The sequence below is a fragment of the Dermacentor variabilis genome, chromosome 5 (assembly GCF_050947875.1).
Source record: "Dermacentor variabilis isolate Ectoservices chromosome 5, ASM5094787v1, whole genome shotgun sequence".
Lineage (NCBI taxonomy): Eukaryota > Metazoa > Arthropoda > Arachnida > Ixodida > Ixodidae > Dermacentor > Dermacentor variabilis.
Window position 1 is genome coordinate 83172050 of NC_134572.1, and position 23707 is coordinate 83195756.

Sequence of the window (23707 nt, forward strand, 5' to 3'; positions counted from 1 at the left end):
AGGTACAACGGTGCAAGAGAGCTGCCGGAGGCTGGTGGCGTTTCTCATTGTAATCTCGTCTCGTATAATTGAGATTTTTAATGCATTCATTGACTGTGTGCAGAGTTTGCCGAGACTGTATTAGCAGGACATTGCAATATCAGGGGATGTATAACCGGGGTTCCACTGCATATAACTGGCTGGAATTAAATTGACAATTATGTGGTTTTTACTACTCAGAAATAAACCTAATTTCAGAATTTATTTCCCCCTTCATTGCATGGCAGTCTTTCTTCTTTGCAACCACTCTGCATTATTTTTCAACCTTTGTCCTCCTACCGTATTTACTCGCATAATGATTGTGCTTCCTTGTAAAAAAAATTGACGCAAATTCAGGGGTGCGATCATTATGCGGGTTAAATTTCCCACAAAAAGAAACATTTTCTTTTTTCATCCCGCATTTGCTGCGGGATGACAAGCAGGCAGCTGCCGCTGTTAGTGTGGGACATCAAAACAAAAATGGCGGCCAGCGGAGCAAGTCGAACGCGCCGAACGCAATTATTTTTCTCCTCGTGAGTATATTACAGTTCCTTCCATATCAGTAATGAATAATATCATTAATATTGGCAATTTTGCAACAATAACGTAGCCACGTCCACTTTAAGAGGACAGAAACAGTGATGGGCGCACTTAACTGCCAGTGACATAGAAACATACGGCGAGCATGCTACGGAAACTGCAGCATTTGTCTTCACTGCTATCCTAATACGGCGCGTTTCCGCTAAGGGTGGGTGAATATCTTTGCTGCATTAAAAGCGTCGGTGCATGAATAGGGTACACTTCTAACGCATCAGTGTAAACGTGGCCACTATCGTTGCCGCTCGCGATTTGTTGCGTGCCCACGAGTGCAGACCAGAAGAATTGAAAAGCACCCTTTGTGTTGTTGTTGACCAAAACCATTATGAAGCCTACAAATAATAAAGCCGAGGCAAGTATGGTTGTAGCTTTCTTTTTCACGGAATTGCGGAAAGTGATGGAAGGAATGAAATGGGGCATCTGCTTAAGAATGTTGGGTGCGTGCAGACCACTTAGTATGTCTTCAAGAGTCGTTCGTGTAGCATTCGACAGATGGTAAGCACGATCATCATTAGCTAGACTTGGCACATGACATATCGCTGCGACAAGTTCAGGGTACAATCATACACGAGAAAGAAAAAAAATGGAATTTTGATGACAAAATTCAGGGGTGCGATCATTATGCAAGTAAATACGGTAATTTCAGATAATAGTAGCTCAGAATATATTTGCCGTATTGCCTATGGTAAAAACCTGTTATTACGATAGCAACTATATGGACACTCCAAGCACATTTCTGCCAGGATGTTCTGTATGAAGTCCAAGGGTGATAACATAGTTGCCGCGCACCGTATGCTGTACGTGGGAGTGAAAGTGTGCGAGGGTGAGCCAACCATTGTGGCTCAATCATAAGCCACCTCGCCAGCCTGTCCCTCCTGTGGTGAACCAGAGACTCTGGAGCACCTCCTGCTGGCCTGCCTTGCTCACCTGCAGCACCGCGGCCGACTTCTGCAAGAGTTCCACCGCCTGGGGCTCCCAGGTTCACGACAGGAAGATATCCTCTTCCCCTGTCATAATCAGCTACCAGCCTTCATAAGTGTCGTCGAGTACTTCAACTCGTCGGGACTCCCGGCGAGACTATAGGAAATTTCTACAAAGACAGATGGCCTAACGGCCATCCCACCACCTCGGCCTTCCTGATACGCCACCACTACACTTCTACTGGGCCACCTCCTACAGCCGAACCCGGATATATCGAACCCCCATATTTCGAGTTATTGGCTATATCGAACACACAGATTACCCCCTTGAATATACTATGTAAAAGTATAGGACAATTGCGTAGTATATCGAATTCCATTTTCGTCGGACATTCGATATATCGAACGCCGTGCAGCACCGCGCCCCTGGAAGGTGCGCTTTTCCCAAAGACATTCGTGTACGGTCCTCAGGGGAAAACATTTTCGCAGAGTCAGTCAGCAGGCTCCTCCTCTGCGCATGCGCGGCCGTCGCCTAGCGACGCAGACACAAAGCCTTTCCCCTGTTCTTGCGCCCCACCGGCACGAGCTCTCTCGCTCCTCCGCTACCGCCGACGTGTGCATTGGGCAAGGGCATTGGAGCTCAGCGAAGAGAGTGCACGGCATGGAGACGCGGTGACGTTTCCAAGCCACGCTTCCTGGGAAAAGGGAGAGAGAGAGAGTGAGGGGTCAGCACAGTCGCTCGTGGGCCAGGGGAGACAAGAGAGCCAGAGAGAGCTCAAAAAACGAACACAGCGCCTTCGACGGCATATTCCGCTGATCTTTTTTCCCGCTCTCTTCTTTATTTTCCCTTTGTCGTTCCTTCGCAGCCCCGTTGACTGTTGCTCGAACAGGCTTCGCTCAGACTGCTCCATCTGCGCATCGCGCGTTTTGTTGTGCGTACCTCTGTTTCAACGTGCCGTGTGTAGCGTGCGTGATTGCGGTCATCTGGTGAGCTATGGCATCCGCGGACAAAAAAGAGGGAGAATCTGGACTTTGCAGGAAAGCTTGAAGTAATCCGGCGTGTCGAGAATGGAGAAAAGAAGTCCTCCGTGGTAGACGCATTCGGCATTCCGCGGAGTACTTTAAGTATGTTGTTAAAAAACAAGCAGGACATCAAGCTTAAAGCAGGTGAGGAAAGTCGCTCGGGAGCGTGTCGTGTGCGCCCTGCTGCTTTTGACAAAGTGGAGAAGGCACTCAATACGTGGTTTCTTGAAATCCGAGCGAAAAATATTCCAGTGGATGGCCCGATGTTAATCGAAAAGGCTAAATGGTTTGCTACGGCTATTGGCGAAGAGAACTTTTGCGGTGGCACTGGATGGCTGCAACGGTTTAAAAACCGTCACGGCATTGTAGGAAAGGCCATTTCAGGCGAAATTGGGGCTGTCAGCAGCCAGGAGATGCAGGAGTGGCTTTCTGAGGAATGGCCGAAGATCACTGAGAAGTTTTCGCCTGCAGAAATCTTCAATGCAGACGAAACTGGTCTCTTTTGGCAAATGTTGCCGAATAAGACACTCGCTCTTCGTGGAACCTCATGCCACGGCAGTAAAATGAGCAAAGTGCGTGTGTCGGTGCTGCTTGCAGCCAACATGATCGGCTCGTGCAAGCTACGGCCATTCATGATCGGGAAGAGCAAGTCACCGCGCTGCTTCAAGAACTGTAAACAGCTTCCCGTCCACTACGGCTGTAATAGGAAGGCCTGGATGACACGTCAACTTTTTGTTGAATGGCTGCAGGCTTGGGACGCTGAGTTGGGCAAGTCAGGCCGCCGAGTTTGCCTTCTGGTAGACAACTGTTCGGCCCATCAAACGACTTGCAAGCTGCAGCGCATCGAATTGAAGTTTCTCCCACCGAACACCACAGCGAGACTGCAGCTCCTCGACCAGGGTATCATAAAGGCATTCAAGGTAGGCTATCAGAAGCGACTTATTCAACGGCTCCTCATAAACCTCCGCATGGGAACCGGTCTCAACATTGACCTGCTCGGCGCGATCCGGATGATTACTAGCGCTTGGGGCGACGTGAAGCAGGCCACAGTAGCCAACTGTTTCGGTAAGGCAGGCCTTGAAGTGGCTGGAGATGAATGTCCGGAAGCTTTAAATTATGAGTGCTTGGAGGACGCGTTCCGCGACTTGTCCAATTTTCCCGGCGCCGTCTCGTCCAAAGTTACTGTTGATGACTTCATTAACGCTGACAGCGAAGTTCAAGCGGTCGCCGACCTCGCTGATGAGGACATTGTGGCCGGAATAGCTGCCGTTCATGACGGCGATTCCAGCGACGAGGGCAACTGCGTTTTCGAAGAAACACGTCTGTGCACAGCCACTGAACTGGCATCAGCGTTCAGCCTGATTTGGCGCTGTTGCGGCGAAATGGAAGGCACTGGGCTCTCGCACCTGGACAGTCTCGAGAAGATTGAGACTAGCGTTTTAAACTTCATTTCTCAGAGGAAAAAGCAGCCCAAAATTTGTTTTTTGTTTTTCCGTGAAATAAAGCGCTTTCATATTGTGTGCACATGCTATGTGATTCGCGGCTGTTCCAATCGGTAAGCCACAATTTTTTATCATCGCGAGTGCTTTTTTGGCCTATATCTGTCTATCGAATTTTCGCTATATCGAACTATTTTCTGATCCCCGTCGAATTCAATATATCTGGGTTCGACTGTATACGGTCTACCTGCAGCCTACTCCTCCGGTCGAACCCACTGGGCCCTCCCGGCTGGGTTGCTCTGATGCTGCTGGGACGACCCTCTACCTTTCTCCCTCCTACTCTCTCTTTCTTTTTATCCCATCTCCCCCACCCTGCTGGCACTGAGCCGTGCTCCCGCATGGGTTGCAGAAGATAGTGCCAGCCTTTCCTCCTTTCCCACAAGGACCACTTCTCTTACGCGTGCAAAGGAGGAAAGCGGGGAGGAAGTGCACCGTCTTCCGGCATGCGCATGGCACCAGGGGGAGGGGGAGGCATTTCTGCTTTGGTGCCCGCCGGGGCCCTCTCTTGAAAGCGATCTACAGTGAGCACAGTGTCGAGGTTCATCAATGGCTATAGCTTCCTGTGCACTCAGTGCTTGCCACTGAGTTCGCATTGAAGTGAGAGGCAGCACGAAAGTCAATTCGCATCCTGCTGCTGCCATGCTTTCTGCCTCCTGCGTTTTGACAGTGAGGGTGCGCAGTCATTGAGTAAGAGGTGTTCATGTTTGCTTGCACGTGCGCGACATCACGCTTCTAAATTTAGTTAGTAAGCAAATGTTTGCACGCTTATACAGCCAATAAAAGTACTATCCTTAATTCGTATAGCTGTCTACTAATTTGCTATGGCAATCGATCTTCGCCTTGCGGGCGAAACTGACTTTTTATGAGAGTGTGACAAGCACTATAGAGCCTCTTGTGTACTTGAATGTCAAGGTGTCAAAGATGCTGCAGAAAAGAATGTGCGTCAAAAACAGCACGACCATGCAGCTATTTCGGCAGTGCGGTTGCCAATGGGTCACCACCTTGAACAGACTCATTTGCTTAAACTTATCCTTTTTTAATTCAATAGTTTTATTTAACTTGCTGTAGTATTTCTTTCAATACAATAAATTTTCTCAAAGAACAAGCTTCTCCATATGCCACCCCGGATCTCTGAGAGATTCACAACTCAAATGTCAAAAAATGGGAAACTTATATGCGAGAGCACTATCTATAAGCTGAGCATCATGCCCAGCCCAAGCTGCAATTTTATCTTGAAAAAAAACTTTGGATATAGGATTCTAGCACTGTGTAACATAGTGGAATGCCACGAACCAGCAATAGACACAAACCCGATAGAACACACTACTGTGATTTATGCCAAATAATAATAGTAGTAGTAATAATATTAATAATAATAATATTAATAATAATAATAATAATAATAATGAGAGAAATAATAAGAAGAGACCTCCAAGCATGGCAAAGTGGACACCAATATCAAAGGGAGAATCTTATTTGCATTTGAGGTTGTGAAAAGGGACAACTTCATCAGGACAGCTGCTTAGCAAGTGTCAGTGAGTGAGATCTCTTGCACTTCTTTAACGATTACTATAGTCGATTCCAGATACATAAAACTCGGATATATCAAGTGATTGTCTATATTGAACATTTGTAAAATCCCCTGAAAATTCCTTGCAAGAGTATAACGATGTATTACACGTACATCCTACTTACTCCCTTTCACCACCACATTAGATATATCGAACGATGCGCCATGCCACACCTTTTTTTTTTGACAATCACTTCTCGCATTGCCAGAAATATTTCATGCTGACAAATTTGAAACTGCACTGTTTTGGCAGATGCTTAAGACTGAATATGAAGGGCTGTGCATGCCATGGAGAAAAATTAGCAGGGTGCTGTCAGTTTTACTCTATGCGGAAATGGATGGCTTATGTAAAGTGCGGCTGTTTGTTATCGGCAAGAGTAGATCCCCACTCTGCTTCAAAAATGAGAAAGGCCTCCCAGTTCTATATGTGTTTCACAAGAAAGCATGGATGACACTCGATCTTTTCACTAAGTAAGTGGTGCTGGCTATGGGAAGTCAAACTGGAGATGCTGCACTGCCGGGTTTGTCACTTTGTAGACAAAGGCTTTCTGTGAATGGGATTTTAGAATACTGAGGCTGGCTAGAAACAAAAATTAATTCAACTTGAGCCTCCACTTGTACAGATCTTTACATTACAGCTTAAATTTAACAAAACCACCGCTCGCCACATCCACATTTCATGGAAAGCCACCCCTCCCTCCCATTACAGCAGCGATGCACAAAACTCATATCAGTGCGATTTGTGCATCCCTGCTGAACACGTTTCATTTGTGTTTGCACGGTTGAACGTCTGTAGGAATGGACTAGGATGCTCTGCAAGCTGAAATCCACTTTCATAAGACAGTGTGTGTGTAGTGTCAGCACACGCCAACGCAGCAGCCAGACGGGAAGGGCCGAGAATGAGGAGACGTACCAACTGCCAGGCGCCAGAATGCTGAGTGGCATGCAAGAAGAGACGGGCGGACTTTTTAGGGCGGTTGATATGCGAGGGTGACTGGTTTGAACAATAAGTCAGTTCTGAAACCTGACATAACATTTCTCACGGCTCGTTGCCCAAGTATAACGATCGGCTGGAGATGTACTCTGCAATTATCTACTTTGGTGATACAGTTGAATCCCGCCACAACGAATACCACCACAACGAAATTTCCGCGACAACGAATAATTTTTTATTCCCCGCGAGTATCCTATAAGAATTAATGGCCTAAATTTCTCTGCACAACGAACCATTTTTGCAGAGCGTTTCCGCTTCAACGAAATTTTCGCGTTCAAAATCGAAACCGAAACTAGTTTTATTGGCGAGAAGTCCAAGTCAAATCCAAAGCCACATTAAGCATGAAATCACGTGATTGCAGTTCCGCCATTTTGGCTTTGTGTCGTGGTCGCGTTGTTCACTCGCTGCCTTTCTCTTCGACAACGACGAGTTTTCATCCGCAGGACACGATGGCAACGCAAGTGAAAAAACGCAAAACTCTTTCCCTTGAGCAAAAAGCTCAAATAATCGCCCAAGCAGAAAGCGGAAGGAAGAAAGCGGCAATTGCTGAAGACTTCGGAATTCCTGCAAGTTCGCTGTCAACGATTCTAGGCAATAAGGACAGCGTGAGAATGGCACTTGCTTCAGGCACATCCTCGAAGCACAAAAAGGTGACGCGGCCCCTCCATGAAGAGTTGGACAAAGCAGTGCATGCGTGGTTTGTGGAAGCACGAGCCAGCAACGTCCCCCTGTCCGGAAGCATCGTCCAGCAGAAAGCCTTGAACTATGCATGCCTACTTGGCATTGATGATTTTAAAGCCAGCATTGGCTGGCTAAACCGTTTCAAGGCCCGCCATAACATCGCTGGAAAAGTGTTGTGCGGCGAGTCAATGTCAGCAGACGTGGACGGAGCAGCTGCTTGGAAGGCGAGTAACATGGCCGGAATTTTAAGCAACTTCGCGCCTGCAGACATTTACAACGCCGACGAGACCGGGCTATTCTACGAGATGTTGCCGGCTAGGACGCTCGACTTCAAGGGGCAGCGCTGTCACGGCGGCAAACACAGCAAAAAACGCATCACAGTGCTGCTTTGCACAAACATGGATGGCTCGGACAAGCGTCCGCCGTTAGTGATAGGCAAAAGTGCCAAGCCGCGCTGTTTTAAGGGAACTCGTAGCCTACCTGTGCAGTACAAGGCGAACAACAAGTCATGGATGACCCGCGCTATTTTCACCGAGTGGATGATGGCATTCGACCGCGACATGAAGCGGCAGGGCCGTAAAGTTTGCTTGCTTTTGGACAATTGTTCAGCGCATCACTCCGACGAAGTCAAGCTCACTAACACGGAGCTGAGGTTTTTCCCTCCCAATTGCACGTCTGTCTTACAGCCTCTCGATCAGGGCGTGATTCTTAGCCTGAAGCGCGCTTACCGCGGGAGGTTAATTCAGCGGCTGCTTTTTAACACTGAAACCGGCCGAGACACGAAGGTGGACTTGTACGTGGCACTGCAGATTATGTCTGCTGCCTGGAGCACACTGGGGCGCTCAGTAATTGTGAACTGTTTCAGGCACGCCGGATTTGCCGAAGGTCGACCCGTACACTCTGCTGGCCTAACACCAGGCGTTACAGACGACGACGAAGAGGCGTCACCGGCTCCGGGGATCGCGGCCGCCTGGAAAACGCTGGGAGAAATAGGAACCGTGCCGCCTAATCTCGAGCTCGACGAATACATCGGCGCTGACGCTTGTGTTGTTGTTCACGAAGATGTGAGTGATGAGCAGATCATAAAAGCTGCCCGGAATGATAAGGACTCTTCCGATGAAGAAGACGACGACGTACAGGAAGCGCCGGCTGCGGCAACCGCCGTACAGGTGATGGACGCTTTTGATGTCATCAGGAATTTCGTTGCTGTCCGAGACGACGATGTTGCAATGGGTTTGCTGACCGAGTGCGAAAATCGCGTGACGGCGTTGCTCGCCGTGAAGCGTAAGCAAACCAAGCTTACAGATTTTTGGCATTAAACGCCTTTGCTGCTGCTTGGGCAATTCTTTCTGCGTTTCACGTCAAATTCTTGCGATAACGAAGTTCCGCGAGAACGAATTTTTTTTCGTGCACCGTGAATTTCGTTATAGCGGGATTCAACTGTACTGTTGCCTTGGTGCGCTGGTTGAGCACTACATCATCTGATTGTGCTCAACCAGCCAATCAGCACACTCCTGATGGCGATAATATTGCCTAGGCGACATTGTCACTGAATGTGATCGTCGCAGAATATATCCTCTGTTTAAACGGTGTATTGCAAACACGTGGCAGAGCATGTTCACATGCAATTCCCAGTACAAGTGTGCTGATGACAGCACAGTGCGTATCCATACAGGCTAGTTCACTTTCCACAGTGGATCCATTTCTACTTAACCTTGAATAAAAATGCACAACCAGCATTTCGAGGCGTGCAAGGCACATCACAGCCTCGTGTCCGGGTGACATGGGCCTTTAGCGCTAGCACAGCAAATACCATCCTGCAGCATGAGCGACTTGGAAGGTTCTTGAGGAAAAAAAAAAAAAGAAATAAGACAACTTCTGTGCCTTTGACATAGCATTTGTAGTGCAAATCTGTGCATTACCACTTTTCAGTGTCTCAGGAAGCTGTCCGAGACATGCGGAGATCTCAGATAAGCTTCAAGCATACACACAAAGGAACAATCATACATTTATGCAAAAGGTACACTTAATATTACGAGGCTGTGTGTGCAGCTCATAGAAGCTGAGTAGCTGCAACACTGACCATCACGACTGCACTTGTCATGTGCAAAAGTCAAATGTCAGAAAACGCGAGAACTGTGCAGGGAAGATGAACATCAGGAAGTGCGAAAGAGTTGTGTTTCCACACATTTGCAACTAAACATGTACTATACAGGCAACCATATGCCATCATGAACAACTTGTCGCACATTTGATGACATAGTGTTACACATGCATCAAATATCAGCAATGTTGTATGTTTCAAGGGCTCAGCACTATGGCACCAGCTTTTGGTAGCTTAGACATGACCAGTGTACTTTTCGGTGCTTCCTCTTACAAATCCTTCTATAGTAGAATTTTGTGAATTCAAATTTCAAAGGGACTGCAATTTATTCTAATAAGACGGAGCTTGAACTAAGGTGAGCCTTTCAATATGAGGCCCAAATTATTTGTGTGGTACAGCACACAACACCAAAACAATCACTGGGGTTGCACTGAAAAACTCTTCTCTTTCCTCCGCGTGCGGTAATGTGATCAAGAGCACTAGGGGGCTCCCTTTTGCTCCTTTTAAGCCAGATGGGAAATGGGGGCCGCACGTTGCTCTGCTCATTCCGGTTCAGTCTCAGCTCCCTGCGCATCATTCCTCATTTTTACAGCATGCAACATTACAGTACCGAAGCTTCACCTTTGTCATGGGTTTATCCGTAAAGCGGTCCGTGAGAGCGAGAAATCTTGTTCTAAATAACTGTCGTGCCTTATTTTGAAGTTAGAAATCATGGGAGTTTTTCTCTGTACATTGAATTTTGCCAGGACCAACAGAGCAGTTAGAATTATTTGTCAATTCAAACTAAGAGATTTCGAATTATTGGGATTTTACTGTATAAGTGCAAGCGTAATCTCTGCTGTACATTAGATACGAAGCTTTTCATTTTCTTGTCGTGTTCCGATGTTGTACACAATTATGTAGACCGACATCTTTCATGAATGTGCACACATGAAAACACATGCTCACACACGCATGCACATACACAAAAACAAAGAGAGAGAGAGAGAGAGTTGCATTGGCTTACATTTTGGGGGTTGCCACGATATGTGTGCCTTGTCATTCTCGGCCGTTTGGGTGTGGATGGCGGTGAGCTACTGATGCCGTCTCTTTCTTCCTCCGAAACCTGTGTTGTTGCACCATTGGTTGCTGGCACCTCAGTGCTGGTTTCTGTGCAGCGCCCACACTTTTCTGGAAACAAAGCGCAGAAGGCCAAATGTGAAGATCATTCATCTTTTTGCTTAATGAGGAACCAGCAATAAATAATGAAGAACCATGCAAACAAATAAAGCGCATTGCAATGTCTATCACAAAGACATGAAAAGTGCAAGGCCAAGAAAAATTTGACAGCGACATTTTCCTACAGCAATTGTGTCAACGGTTCCTCGGTTGCTTCCAACTTCTGCTGTAATCAAAGCCATCAGTTGCACCCGTACTACAGAAATATCACAGGGCATTACTGTATTTCAACAACCTCACGCTAGGAGCTTATGGCACTATTATGTCTCCAAATGTTACCAGCCCTAAATACAGATCTAAAGGATAGGACACACTTATTATTCTTGCATTTTATCTATATGATTAGTGCTTACAAGCCCACTATCATGCTCCCATTTCAGTGCCTCATTTGCTGATGCACTGTGCTGAATTATTATATGCAAGACCGCTGCTTTGCAAAATTAAAATACCCTAAACTTCTGTTAATTCTACCTCACTTAATTAAATGTTTTGGTTAATTCGATCCTGATTAAAGGTCCCGGCATGCCCATGCCTTTCTATCGGCCAAAACTATCGCTCTTTCGATTGAAAAATTGTCTTTCCCCGGATAATTCAAACTTGACCAGTCAGCATGCACACGCATCACTTCTTTAGCCCTTTCGCTGTCACGGACGTACCGGTACATTCTCTATCGTGCGTTCAAAATTTTGCGCCTGAGCGCAAAGCTGGTGCTCCTGGACTGGCCACACCATCTGTTGACTCATTCTACAAGTTTGTGTTTTCGCCCCGACCTGTGTTGGTACATGTATTGAAGAGTATGGTGCAACTGCCACTCGCCCCTCTCTTTTTGCTGAGTCGCGCGGTGGCTCCGCGTTCGCTGGATCATGCATCACGCGCGTGTGATTATGGGTTCAAGGGTTGTTCTGGATCTCCGCTGGTTTGAAGGTTTTTATTTGTCTTCTGCTGGTGTCTGCTACGGCGCGTCAAGTTCAGGGGCACGCACCGTTGCCTCTCCGAAAAGAGTGACTCGATTGCTGCTTTCGCTCTCTCGCCGTACCCTCACTTCCGACTTGCCACAGTAAACGTAAAGCCCTTCGAACTTTGTTTTAGCCTTTTTCCATCTCTCTCTGTCTTCTTGATCACACAACGTCCCATTTCTCTCCGTTGTGCGGGCGACTGAAAGCGCATCCTCCCTGTGCGCGGTTACTTTCGGATGGCTGAGCACGCGGGACCTTCGTCTGCTCAATGGAGCGGTGGCTCTTCCAATTCAGAATACAAGCCGAGCTCGGATTCGGACTCGGACAGAGTCTCATGCGAGGAAGAGGTGAGTTCCGCATCGTCAGATTCGGATGTTGAACGGATGTTATAGTCAGACTGATGATGATGATGATGTTTACTAACAATAGCCGCAGAACACTGAAATGTGCATATTGCATTGACTATGTTATTTGTATACCAATCATGGTCAAAAATAAATTGCAATGTTCTTTCCCTGTTATGCTCGTTCCCTGAAACCAAGCCGACACTGGGGGTGCGTCACGGCCAGAAAGGTCCGACAACGACGACAACGAAAGGGTTAGTGACCCCAATAACGACTCCTTTAGTGGCAGCGTCTGTCTTGGCAGAGCTTAAGGGACAGCAAATGTGCTGAACCCATGTCACTGCCCTTGAAAATGCCTATATTCAACATGGAAAATTTTCAAGCAATAAGGGTAGCCCTCAGTGTCTCATAATGATACAGTAAAATCTCGTTAATTCAGGCCTCACAGGACCAGCAAAAATGTCCGAATTATCCGAATGCCGAATTAACGAATGAACAGGAAAAGCAACATTAAAATCAAGTCGGAGAAGGATACCTTTATTAGAGGACCGTGGTTTGAATCCTGGTGTTGGGCAATTTTCACCGGATTAAAAAAAAAAAAGAAAACAATCCGCGTGTTGATAAAATTGCATAATTAGGCCTGGTGTGCAGCCTGATCCCTGTGACCAGAACAGGTAACGCACTCGCTCAAAAGAGCAGGATTGGTCACCCTGGTGCAGTACTTGGCCACAGCCTCCTATATGACTACAACAATAAAACCCCGGCACTCAGTCCCCAGCAGCTGCGAAGCAACTGATCACAGCGGCGGCGACGCAGCAGAGGGTGCTAAGAATCCCTGGCTCCAGACAGGCCGCCATTGGAATCTGAACCTGGCAACGCTTAACGCTAGATCGTTATCTAGTGACGCGAGTCTAGCAGTGCTATTGGAGGAATTAGAGGGCAGTAAATGGGATATAATAGGGCTCACTAAAGTTAGAAGGACAAATGAAGCATATACAGTGCTAAAGAACGGGCACGTCTTGTGCTACCGGTGCTTAGCGGAGAGACAAGAACTGGGAGTCGGATTCCTGATTAATAAGAATATAGCTGGTAACACACAGGAATTCTATAGCATTAACAAGAGGGTGGCAGGTCTTGTTGTGAAACTTAATAAGAGGTACAAATTGAAGGTCGTGCAGGTGTATGCCCCTACATGCAGCCATGATGACCAAGACGTCGAAAGCTTCTATGAAGATGTCGAATCGGCTATGGGTAAAGTCAAAACAAAATACACTGTACTGATGGGCGACTTCGATGCCAAGGTAGGCAAGAAGCAGGCTGGAGACAAGGAAGTGGGGGAATATGGCATAGGCACTAGGAATAGCAGGGGAGAGTTATTAGTAGACGTTGCAGAACAGAATAAAATGCGGATAATGAATACCATCTTCCACAAGCGGGATAGTCGAAAATGGACGTGGAGCAGCCCGAATGACGAGACTAGAAATGAAATAGACTATATACTCTGCGCTAACCCTGGCATCATACAAGATGTGGACGTGCTCGGCAAGGTGCGCTGCAGTGACCATAGGATGGTAAGAACTCGAATTAGCCTAGACTTGAGGAGGGAACGGAAGAAACTGGTACATAAGAAGCCGATCAAGGAGTTAGCGGTAAGAGGGAAAATAGAATTCCGGATCAAGTTACAGAACAGGTATACGGCTTTAACTCAGGAAGAGGACTTTAGTGTTGGAGATATGAACGACAATCATATGAGCATCATTAAGGAGTGTGCAATAGAAGTCGGTGGTAACTCCGTTAGACAGGATGCCAGTAAGCTAACGCAGGATACGAAAGATCTGATCAAGAAACGCCAATTTATGAAAGCCTCTAACCCTACAGCTAGAATAGAACTGGCAGAACTTTCCAAGTTAATCAACAACCGTAAGACAGCTGACATAAGGAAGTATAATACAGATAGAATTGAACATGCTCTCAGGAACAGAGGAAGCCTAAAAGCAGTGAAGAAAAAACTAGGAATAGGCAAGAATCAGGTGTATGGGTTAAGAGACCAAAGCCGGCAATATCATTACTAATATGGATGAGATAGTTCAAGTGGCTGAGGAGTTCTATAGAGATTTATACAGTACCAGTGGCACCCACGACGATAATGGAAGAAAGAATCCCACAAGTAACGCCGGAAGTAGTAAAGAAAGCCTTGGGAGCTATGCAAAGGGGGAAGGCAGCTGGGGAGGATCAGGTAACAGTAGATTTGTTGAAGGATGGTGGGCAGATTGTTCTAGAAAAACTGGCCACCCTGTATACGCAATGCCTCATAACTTCGAGTGTACCGGAATCTTGGAAGAACGCTAATATAATCCTAATCCATAAGAAAGGGGACGCCAAAGACTTGAAAAATTATAGACCGATCAGCTTACCATCCGTTGCCTACAAAGTATTTAGTACTAAGGTAATCGCAAATCGAATCAGGAACACCTTAGACTCCTGTCAACCAAAGGACCAGGCTGGATTCTGTAAAGGCTACTCAACAATAGACCACATTCACACTATCAATCAGGTGATAGAGAAATGTGCAGAATATAACCAACCCTTATATATAGCTTTCATTGATTACAAGAAAGCGTTTGATTCAGTCGAAACCTCAGCAGTCGTGGAGGCATTACGAAATCAGGGTGTAGACGAGCCATATTAAAAATACTGAAAGATATCTATAGCGGCTCCACAGCCACCGTAGTCCTCCATAAAGAAAGCAACAAAATACCAATAAAGAAAGGCGTCAGGCAGGGAGATACGATCTCTCCAATGCTATTCACAGTGTGTTTACAGGAGGTAATCAGAGACCTGGATTGGGAAGAATTGGGGATAAATGTTAATGGAGAATACCTTAGTAACTTGCGATTCGCTGATGATATTGCCTTGCTTAGTAACTCAGGGGACCAATTGCAATGCATGCTCACTGACCTGGAGAGGCAAAGCAGAAGGGTGGGTCTAAAGATTAATCTGCAGAAAACTAAAGTAATGTTTAACAGTCTCGGAAGAGAACAGCAGTTTACGATAGGTAGCGAGGCACTGGAAGTGGTAAACGAATACATCTACTTAGGACAGGTGGTGACCGCAGATCCGGATCATGAGACTGAAATAATCAGAAGAATAAGAATGGGCTGGGGTGCGTTTGGCAGGCAGTCTCAGATCATGAACAGCAGGTTGCCATTATCCCTCAAGAGAAAAGTGTATAACCAGCTGCGTCTTACCAGTACCCATGTATGGGGCAGAAACCTGGAGGCTTACTAAGAGGGTTCTACTTAAATTGAGGACGACGCAACGAGCTATGGAACGAAGAATAATAGGTGCAACATTAACGGATAAGAAAAGAGCAGACTGGGTGAGGGAACAAACGCGAGTTAATGACATCCTAGTTGAAATCAAGAAAAAGAAATGGGCACGGGCAGGACATGTCATGAGGAGGGAAGATAACCGATGGTCATTAAGGGTTACGAACTGGATTCCAAGGGAAGGGAAGCATAGCAGGGGACGGCAGAAAGTGAGGTGGGCGGATGAGATTAAGAAGTTTGCAGGGACAACATGGCCACAATTAGTACATGACCGGGGTAGTTGGAGAAGTATGGGAGAGGCCTTTGCCCTGCAGTGGGCGTAACCAGGATGCTGCTGCTGCTGCTGATGATGATGACCTTTATTTACTGAAGTATTTTGCAATACTCTGCTTTTTCGCACAGATTCCGGCTGACATCCCAATTTTTCTTAACTCTTCCAAATAGCCAACAGCCCGCAAACTGTCGGAAGTGCTCAGGCAAACGTCCTCCAATATCAAAAGCGCCTCTGTGATTTCTCGTGAGGTGCGATGAGGTCGCGGCTGTAACTCCTCGCATGACTCTTCGTCTGAATCATGGTCTTCCTGGGTTCCCGTGACATCATTAATAATTTCTTCATCAGTCAGGAGACCAGTCGTGGCGACACAATCATCAATCGCGATGTAGTCCTGAAGGGTCACATCTGTTGGAAGGACAGCATCGAAGGTCGGGCAGTCGTAATTGGTGGACTCGGCTGACACCTCGTTGGCTACTGCCGCATGCTCGGGCCTCACAAAACCGCTGTGCCAATAACAGTTGGCGATGACTTGCGGAGGTGTATTCTTCCACACATGGGCGATGATGTGCGCTGCGCCGAATAGGTCCACTTCATACAGCTTTCCTATTTCTGAGCATAAGATAATTCGCTGTAGCAGGTGCTTCTGGTACTTCGACTTCACGTAGTGAATGATACCCTGGTCCATCGGCTGAAGGGCACATGTAGTGTTGGGCAGAAAAAAAACTACCTTGACGCTCTTCAGTTCGACTGTAGAGTTATATGTTGTTAAAAACCATAATTATCTTGCGGTCCTTAGACGTGAAGTGCCCGTCTAACTGCTGCAGCCAGCCTCGAAAAATGTTCGAGGTCATCCAAGCCTTCCTGTTCGCTCTGTACTCAACAGGAAGGCTTTTGATGCTTTTAAAACAATGTGGCTTATGCGCCTTCCCGATGACAAGTGGCAAGCGCTCCGTGCCAGTCATAATGGTGGCAAGTAGCAGAGTTATCCTTTGCTTGCACTTCTTGCCACCAATGCACAGGTCCCCTTTGAAAGTCACCATCTTGTCGGGCAGAGCTCTGAAAAATAGAGCAGTTTCATCTGCATTGAACACGTCACTTGGTTCATATGTGGCGATGTGCTCAAGCAGCTTCCCATTTTTCCACTGGGTGGTCACGCTTTCGTCAACGCTGGCCTTTTCGCCGCACACACTTCTGAAGACGAGTTCGTGTCCCTGCCGAAACCACCCTTCTGAAGCTCTGAACGATTCAATGTTCATCACTGCAGCGTACTTCTCACCTTGTGCCATGATGAGAGGTCCGCTCAAAGGCAGATGCGCATTGTGACAGTCAGTAACCCACTGGAGCAAAGCTTCTTCCAGCTGGGAATGAGCTGCGGTTCGCAACCGCTTTTTTGATGCATGAAACTTCTTGCTTTCGAAGGCTTGAAGAATCTGTTCATTTTTCACGTACATTCCCAACGTGCTCCATTCAGGTTGCACTTGGTCATAACGTACTGTCGCGATTCACCGTTCTTCAACGCCTGCAAAATTTCCACCTTAGTCGCCAAGTTCTTGGCTTTGTACCTCTGCCACTTTGACGGCGTTGCCATCACTTCAGCGTACGATGGTGGTGGCATGCGAAACATGGTCACAACGAAAAAAGAAAACTCCGCAAGAGATGATGCCAACTTGACAACACAAGGGAAAATGGCATCGCAGACGCAATGAGCAAAGAAATAAGACACCGACGTTCGGTGGCGCTGCAATCGCCCACAATAATTGATGATGATGGCGATGCCTCTCAGGTTTCGGTTTCACTCCAGTGGTGCCAGCATTGCTTTACCACACCTTCGTGTAGTGGCAGTTGTCAGCATGTGTCCGAATTAAGTGGTGCGGGGACAAATTCTGACGAATTAACGAATGTTTGGCCCCATTAACTAACATGCACTTTGGCCGGGACCAACAGAGCCGTCCGAATTATCCGAATTTACGAATTAACAGGTGTTGAATTAACGAGCTTTCACTGTATTCACTCAATTCTAATGCCCACCTTAATTCTTCTTTTTCTAGGACAACTGGGATAGAAACTGTCAGCACATTGACAATCGAATACAAAACGAAAACAACCTAAATAGTGCAAGTAGGCATTACCGTTTAACACGGTCATACTGCTGCGAAGTTGACTTGAGAAAATTGTCTGCAATTATGCAACACCCTTGCCCCCCCCCTTTTATTTTTTTATTTTAATTTTGTTTTATTTTTGTGCTGTTGAGAAATCGAGTGCACATTAGGTCGACCATATCTAATGTGGATACATTCAACATGTTTTGATTGAGGGCGTGTTAGAATTGGGCAAATACGGCCAAATGAATCAGCAGTGTGCTTTGTCGTTTTTGTCTGCATCTTGTTTAATTTGACCTGCCGCATTATTTAGTTAGTGCTGTTAGGATCAAATTGACAGCAGTCGACTGTACTTGAGAAAAGGAAAAAGCAAAGAACAACAATCGTCCAAGCACGGTAATATAGAAAGGACGCTGAGGTTAGGAATAGAAATGCATGTTTCCACATAACAGTTAACTCGATACTAAAGAAAACTAGCGTTGAAGAACATGTAGGTAGCCAGTTATACAAGTACAGTCGAACCCAACTATATCGAACCTGTTTACATCGAAATATTCTATATATCGAACTTCTGGACACGGTATAGTTACAATGAGTATATATAGCAAAAATTACGCTTACATCGAACAAAACTAGTAGCGACTCCCGATATATCGAACGTCAAGTGGCGGAAAGTGCCCCGGAAGTTGGCTTTCCCTCGCGGTTGTGGGAAAGCCCGGCAGCGCAACTCCATCCAACTGCTCTCCTTACGTGACCGTGCTACCTTGGAGCCGCCGACACCCGTCTGCAAAAATTATCCTGGCCCGCCCACAGCACTTGCTCAGACAGCCAATCAGAGGCTCTTGTGCCCTCGTCGTGCAAGGTGGCAAAAGTGAGAGTTGTCTCGCTGCTTTTCTGGTTCATTGTGTGCGCCTTGTGGGCCTTCTTCGTTGTGTTACTGTGATGAAGTGGCAGAATTCGCCTTTTGTCGTGAAGCTCAATCATAAATCGGGTCGAACGCGGTGAGAAGTTGGATGTCCCTGCAACGTACAAGATTCCGAGGTGCACTCTCGGCACGATCTTGAAGGGGGAGATTAGGGCTAAAGCGGCCTAACTCACGACCCAATGCCCGTGCCACCCGACGCGTACGCACGGCCGTGTACGAGCGGTTAATCCGAAACAGCTTCAGCCGTAATGACTTTCGCGTGCTCGGTGATGACTGTAAATTCTGATGAATGCGACGCAGCCTTTGCCAGTGTTGCCGAAACTTGGAGCGAGCTGTCATAATTTCCAGAAGCTGTTGACGAATCAACAGTGGACGAGTTTGTGAGCGCAAATGATGGTGTCGCGACCACGGGAGAGCCCGGAAACAAAGACTACATTACCGAAATCGTGCCATGCACAAGTGAAAGTGGGCACAATGAGGAAAGCAACGACCATCCTTGGCCCACTTCCTTCGAAGTGATTGGTGCGCTCGCACTAGTCCGGTGCTTCTGCGCGAATGCGGAAGGTTGCAGCCTCAGCTGCTCCGACTCCTTAAACAAAGTGGAAAAGTGCGTGCGTCGCACGCAGCGAAATTGCGTAAGCAGAAGAAAATGCAGGACTATTTTGTGTGAAACTGAGCTAGTTTGATCAATAAAGTGATTTTAAAAATGGTATGTGCTTTTATGACATCCAATTATTTAGCAGGCTTATATCGAATTATGCTCTATATTGAACTGATCGGTGTTTTTTTGCGAGTTCGATGTAGCCGTGTTCGACTGTAATAGGACCGAACGAAAATATAACAGTTAATGCTTCAAGAAATTATACAGTTGTGTGAAGACAATGTGAATATATGGATGAATATGTACCAACTCACCCACAGTTCATATTGTGAAATCGCAGTTTTTGGCAGTGAACACCTACACTAGCAAGGTGGCACAATGAACAAACTGTGATGTCATAATGTCACAGGTGAAAAGAATAAAAAACAAAATGACCTAAACAGATCCAACAGTGCATTGACACCTAGAAAGAGACCAGTCAGTTACATTAAACGCAAGGAAACATGAATTAAGCACACTGAAATGCTTGTGATGTGGCCATATGATCTGTTAAAGTTGTTCAATAGTGAGGCTCACAACTCACCTAAACAGGACCTGCTGAGTGCTTGAGAAGGGAGGCAGTTCTGATGGAAGCACCGATCACAATTCTTGCACAGCACGAAAAGGGCCTGACAAAGAAATAAACAGGAAAAAAAATGCTTCAATTTTTTTCAAGCCAGAGAATTGCACGAAAAATTGTATTTAATGGTACTGAAGTAACGTTTGTGTGCCGTAAGCAAACATTATTATTAGAGCAAACCAGCAAATAGTGTTTCTTCATTTTGCTCATTGATTGTATCAGTAAGGTACAGCATGTAACTTAGTGTTGCACTCACGGCTTGCATTTGTTGGAAAGTGCCTTCATCCTGCAGAAAAGCACTCTGATTAAATGCGGGCAGCATTCCTGGACATGCAGGCCCTTGCTAATATCAATTTTTTGGTTCAAAGTGAAGTCGAAGTGAATAGTAATTAGTGTCAAATGATTTCAAATCAAACAGTTTTAATAGTTCAGAGATTTGCATAAACTCTTGCCATAAAAGCGAGATGTTAACAAATCTAAAGGAAAGGTTGGTCCTTTGCTTCACAAAAGAAACAGGTTTAACGCTCAAGTAAGCTTATTTTCGAAGTGCCATTTCAGTCGAACCATTTATAATGATACTGGTTTTAACAATATATTGGTTATAACAATGAGAAGCTGCTGCACCGTCAACTTTTGTATGTGTTCCATGGTGGAATAAACCGCTTACTACAATGCCCTGATGCCGCATCATCGGTTATAACGATGAAGTCTGGCTGCTGGGGGCCCGAGCCCAACGGTAGTAAAATGCGAAATCCTTGAAAAGAAAAAAAAAAAAAAAACGAGAAATTTGAGCCACTGCATGATGGGCCACTGCTTCAACAGCCGTCGCACACTCATTTTTCAGCCATCTCTGTGCACCTCTCTCCCGTCACCCTTCCTCCCCTCTGAACACGAATGGGCTGTGCCCATAGCTCTGAGCCCCACCCTCTGAAACCCGAATGTACTGCGCCTACTGCGCTGCTCGCATTTTGCTCGCTGGCTTCTCATTCAGTGCAGTTCTGCTAAGAGCTTAATCGCTGGCATTCGTCTTTGCTGGTTGCGTCGAAATCGTTCTTGGCCACGCGGTTTCTCAGCCTCGTTTGACCAACAGCTGGTTTGACTCACCGCCGAAATGGAAGATGGCTGATGCGGCCGCTGATCATCAGCAATGCATGATGCTGCCAGTGAAAAGAAAATGTACAGCTATAGATTTGGAAACTAAGTGCTTCTAACTGATGAGGCGATCATCGCGAACATGCTTGCATCTGATAGCAACAGCGACGACAGCAGCGATGACGCGGTAGGGCAGGCTGCCTCAACGTTGTCCTCACAGGAGGCCCAGCAGATGATTCAGTCTCTCTGGGGCTTCGATTTCGATGGGAACATTCCGCTGCACTACCTGGAGCACCTCGATGCCTTGGAGAAGGATGTCAGCAAGCTTCGCGTAAAGCATGCAAGGCTGACGGATATAGGCTTTTCTCGTGCAAGCCAGTGAGAAGTATGTGGCGAAATGCTTGTAGCGATCTCACCTCTGCGTTTCTTCTGGATTTCTCAAGCTGACAGGCTGCCGCAGCAGCCTTCTCGCAATTTTTAAAAGGCTTTTTTTTGGGCCACCAAAGCGATGCCTCGGCAGTGCTCGCATATCGCTTGCCACCCGTGACACCTCATTGCAGTTGTTATAGCAGTGCCATTCTTTAATGCTGACTGCCGCAGCTTGTTACACGCGATCAGAGCACCCAGGAAGCAGTTAAACGAGTGAACACAATCAGCAGCCGGATGGAGGAAGGTGATGGGGAGGAGCACTGGCCTCCCCACCATTACAGTTTTCTCACATCAGGTCTGCCATCCTCTTATTTTGATTTTTTCATGCAATGTCATTATAACAATTATTGATTATAACAATGGAATTTTCGTGGCACTTGAATATTGTTATAAGTGGGTTCGACTGTATTAAGATATTTTGGTGCAAAAATGCAGGTTCAACATTTCTTACAACTCCAATGGCACAGAAAAATTTGTTTACAGGCTTTTTCCTCATTGTAGTGCTTCAGTCAATTTAAAATTTTATGGTGGTTAAGGCCGCGAGAGTGCTTTGCGCTTGCCCGTTGTACACTGCCATGATGCTGTGAAGTGCAATCTTGACTGTGCGACGCTGGCAGTTTATGCTGTGTTGCGTGAATTCAGCTTGATCCACTCCGTCTAAGCAAAGTTTATAACCCGTTTCATTTTGTAAGTGCACAAATTAACTTGGCAGGTGCATTTGCTGTTTCTGCGGTCTTCAGCACAGCCAGCGCCCCTCATCTGTGGCCCGATCACCAATAAGAGGCAAACTTCCAGCGGTGGTTCGCCGGCCGCCATCACACCTGCCTTGGTTGTCAGGCCTAAGTAGTGCTGTTTCGCCAGGTATCAGCCACCAAAGTTACGGTATTGTGCAACTTCAATGCAAATCTATTCACAGCAGCCATTTGGCTCTCGAGAAGCCATACGGCTGCCACAAATAATATGTTTTAATGTTTGGATGATTGAGCAGATTCAGATTTTTGATGGTCTTATAACACACACCAAAATATTTAAAAATTTAGCAGTGAAATCGGGGTGTAAGTTATATGCTAATTTCGATTTGAAGTGTGGCATCCCGGCAGCACGAATCTTGACTCGAGGTGTAGTTTCACAGCAGCGCGACCCACACTGCTATGAAATGATCTTTAGGGCAAAGTTCTTCGTTATGAACATCAACGGTAAGGCGGGGAACAGAGATGCAACATGGACGATTTATGACATGTGAATGGAGACTTTTTGATGTAGATACTGTATAGAGTTATTTACATGGGTTATACCGGCAGACCTTTCTCCTGGCTTGCTGCAATTTAAAGCATGGCTTATAAGAAAAACATGTATATTCATTTGCTTTGATTACTTCAGAAACAGTCAATGCTGGAATTTGGGCCAAACTAAATAAAAAATAGCATAATATTCAATCAATACAGTCAAACTTCCATATAACGAACCTCGATTTAATGAAATTCACAATGTAAAAAACTATTTTCATCTCCTGATTTTAGTTTCATCGAAAGCCATGTATTTGTTTTCGCAAAATAACAAAAAAGACTTTTGACACCTTCAATTTAACAATGTTTGCGGCTATATGTACCTGTAGTCTGTATGGCTGTTAAATCTAGCAAAAACCTATAATAATGCTGGTTGAGGCAAACATTATCTACAAGCGTCCTTCTACATGACAAGTTTGAGCGGCAATATGCCGTCTGTGCCAATTTTAGTATATCATGAGGCTGTTCATCTGTCAGCTCTTCATTCTCATTGGTGCAGCCAAGAGCCAAGTCCATTACTTCGGCATCCGTAACCAAGTGACGACAGAAACATCAGCAACAGCCAATGCGAATGAATCGAAGTTGCCTTCCACCTCTTCACAAACAATTCTGTGCCCAGCTTCGTAGAGAGCACTGCAAACCTGGTGATCAGGCTGGCCCAAGTGCAGCCGGGAAAAGCTGGCATGCGCAAAACAGTTTGCATCTTTGCAAGTGGCAGTACTTTCCATGAATGACTTAACAAATGTAGGGCATCAAGCAGGTCGATGTTGTTGCCCTTGTTGGCCACATATGCAATGGGCATGAGTTGTAAAACACTCTTGTGGCATAGCTTTCGCGTTGTCTCAATAACACCCTGATCCACAGGCAGCATTATCTCGGTTGTCTTCACTGGTGGAAACTTCAAAGTGATCGCTTTGAGACCGTCAATCTTCCCATGGCTGGGACAGTAAACAAGGAAAAGAGCATGGCAATGCTTTGCCTCAAACTATCGATTAAGGAGGCCCAAATAGCTCCTCAAAAACGAATGCAGTCATCCAAGCACGTTTATTGTTTTTATATATGCAGTCTTTGGGCATCGTTATGTTGCAGAAGCATTGCAGCTTCTCTGTCTTCCTCAGTATCAACAAAG

The 23707-nt window shown here is 46.2% G+C and overlaps 1 protein-coding gene across 4 annotated transcripts in view; it reads right to left on the reverse strand.

Moving 5' to 3' along the window:
• Positions 1-23707, reverse strand: part of LOC142582895 (histone acetyltransferase KAT7-like) — a 111204-nt gene that overhangs the window by 66470 nt on the left and 21027 nt on the right. For all 4 annotated transcript variants that reach the window (XM_075693000.1, XM_075693001.1, XM_075693002.1 and 1 more), the window contains 2 exons: positions 19736-19820; positions 10413-10576 (listed from right to left, as the gene is read on the reverse strand). In XM_075693000.1, the coding sequence (XP_075549115.1) occupies positions 10413-10576; positions 19736-19820 (249 nt within the window). The remainder of the gene's footprint in view (positions 1-10412; positions 10577-19735; positions 19821-23707) is intronic.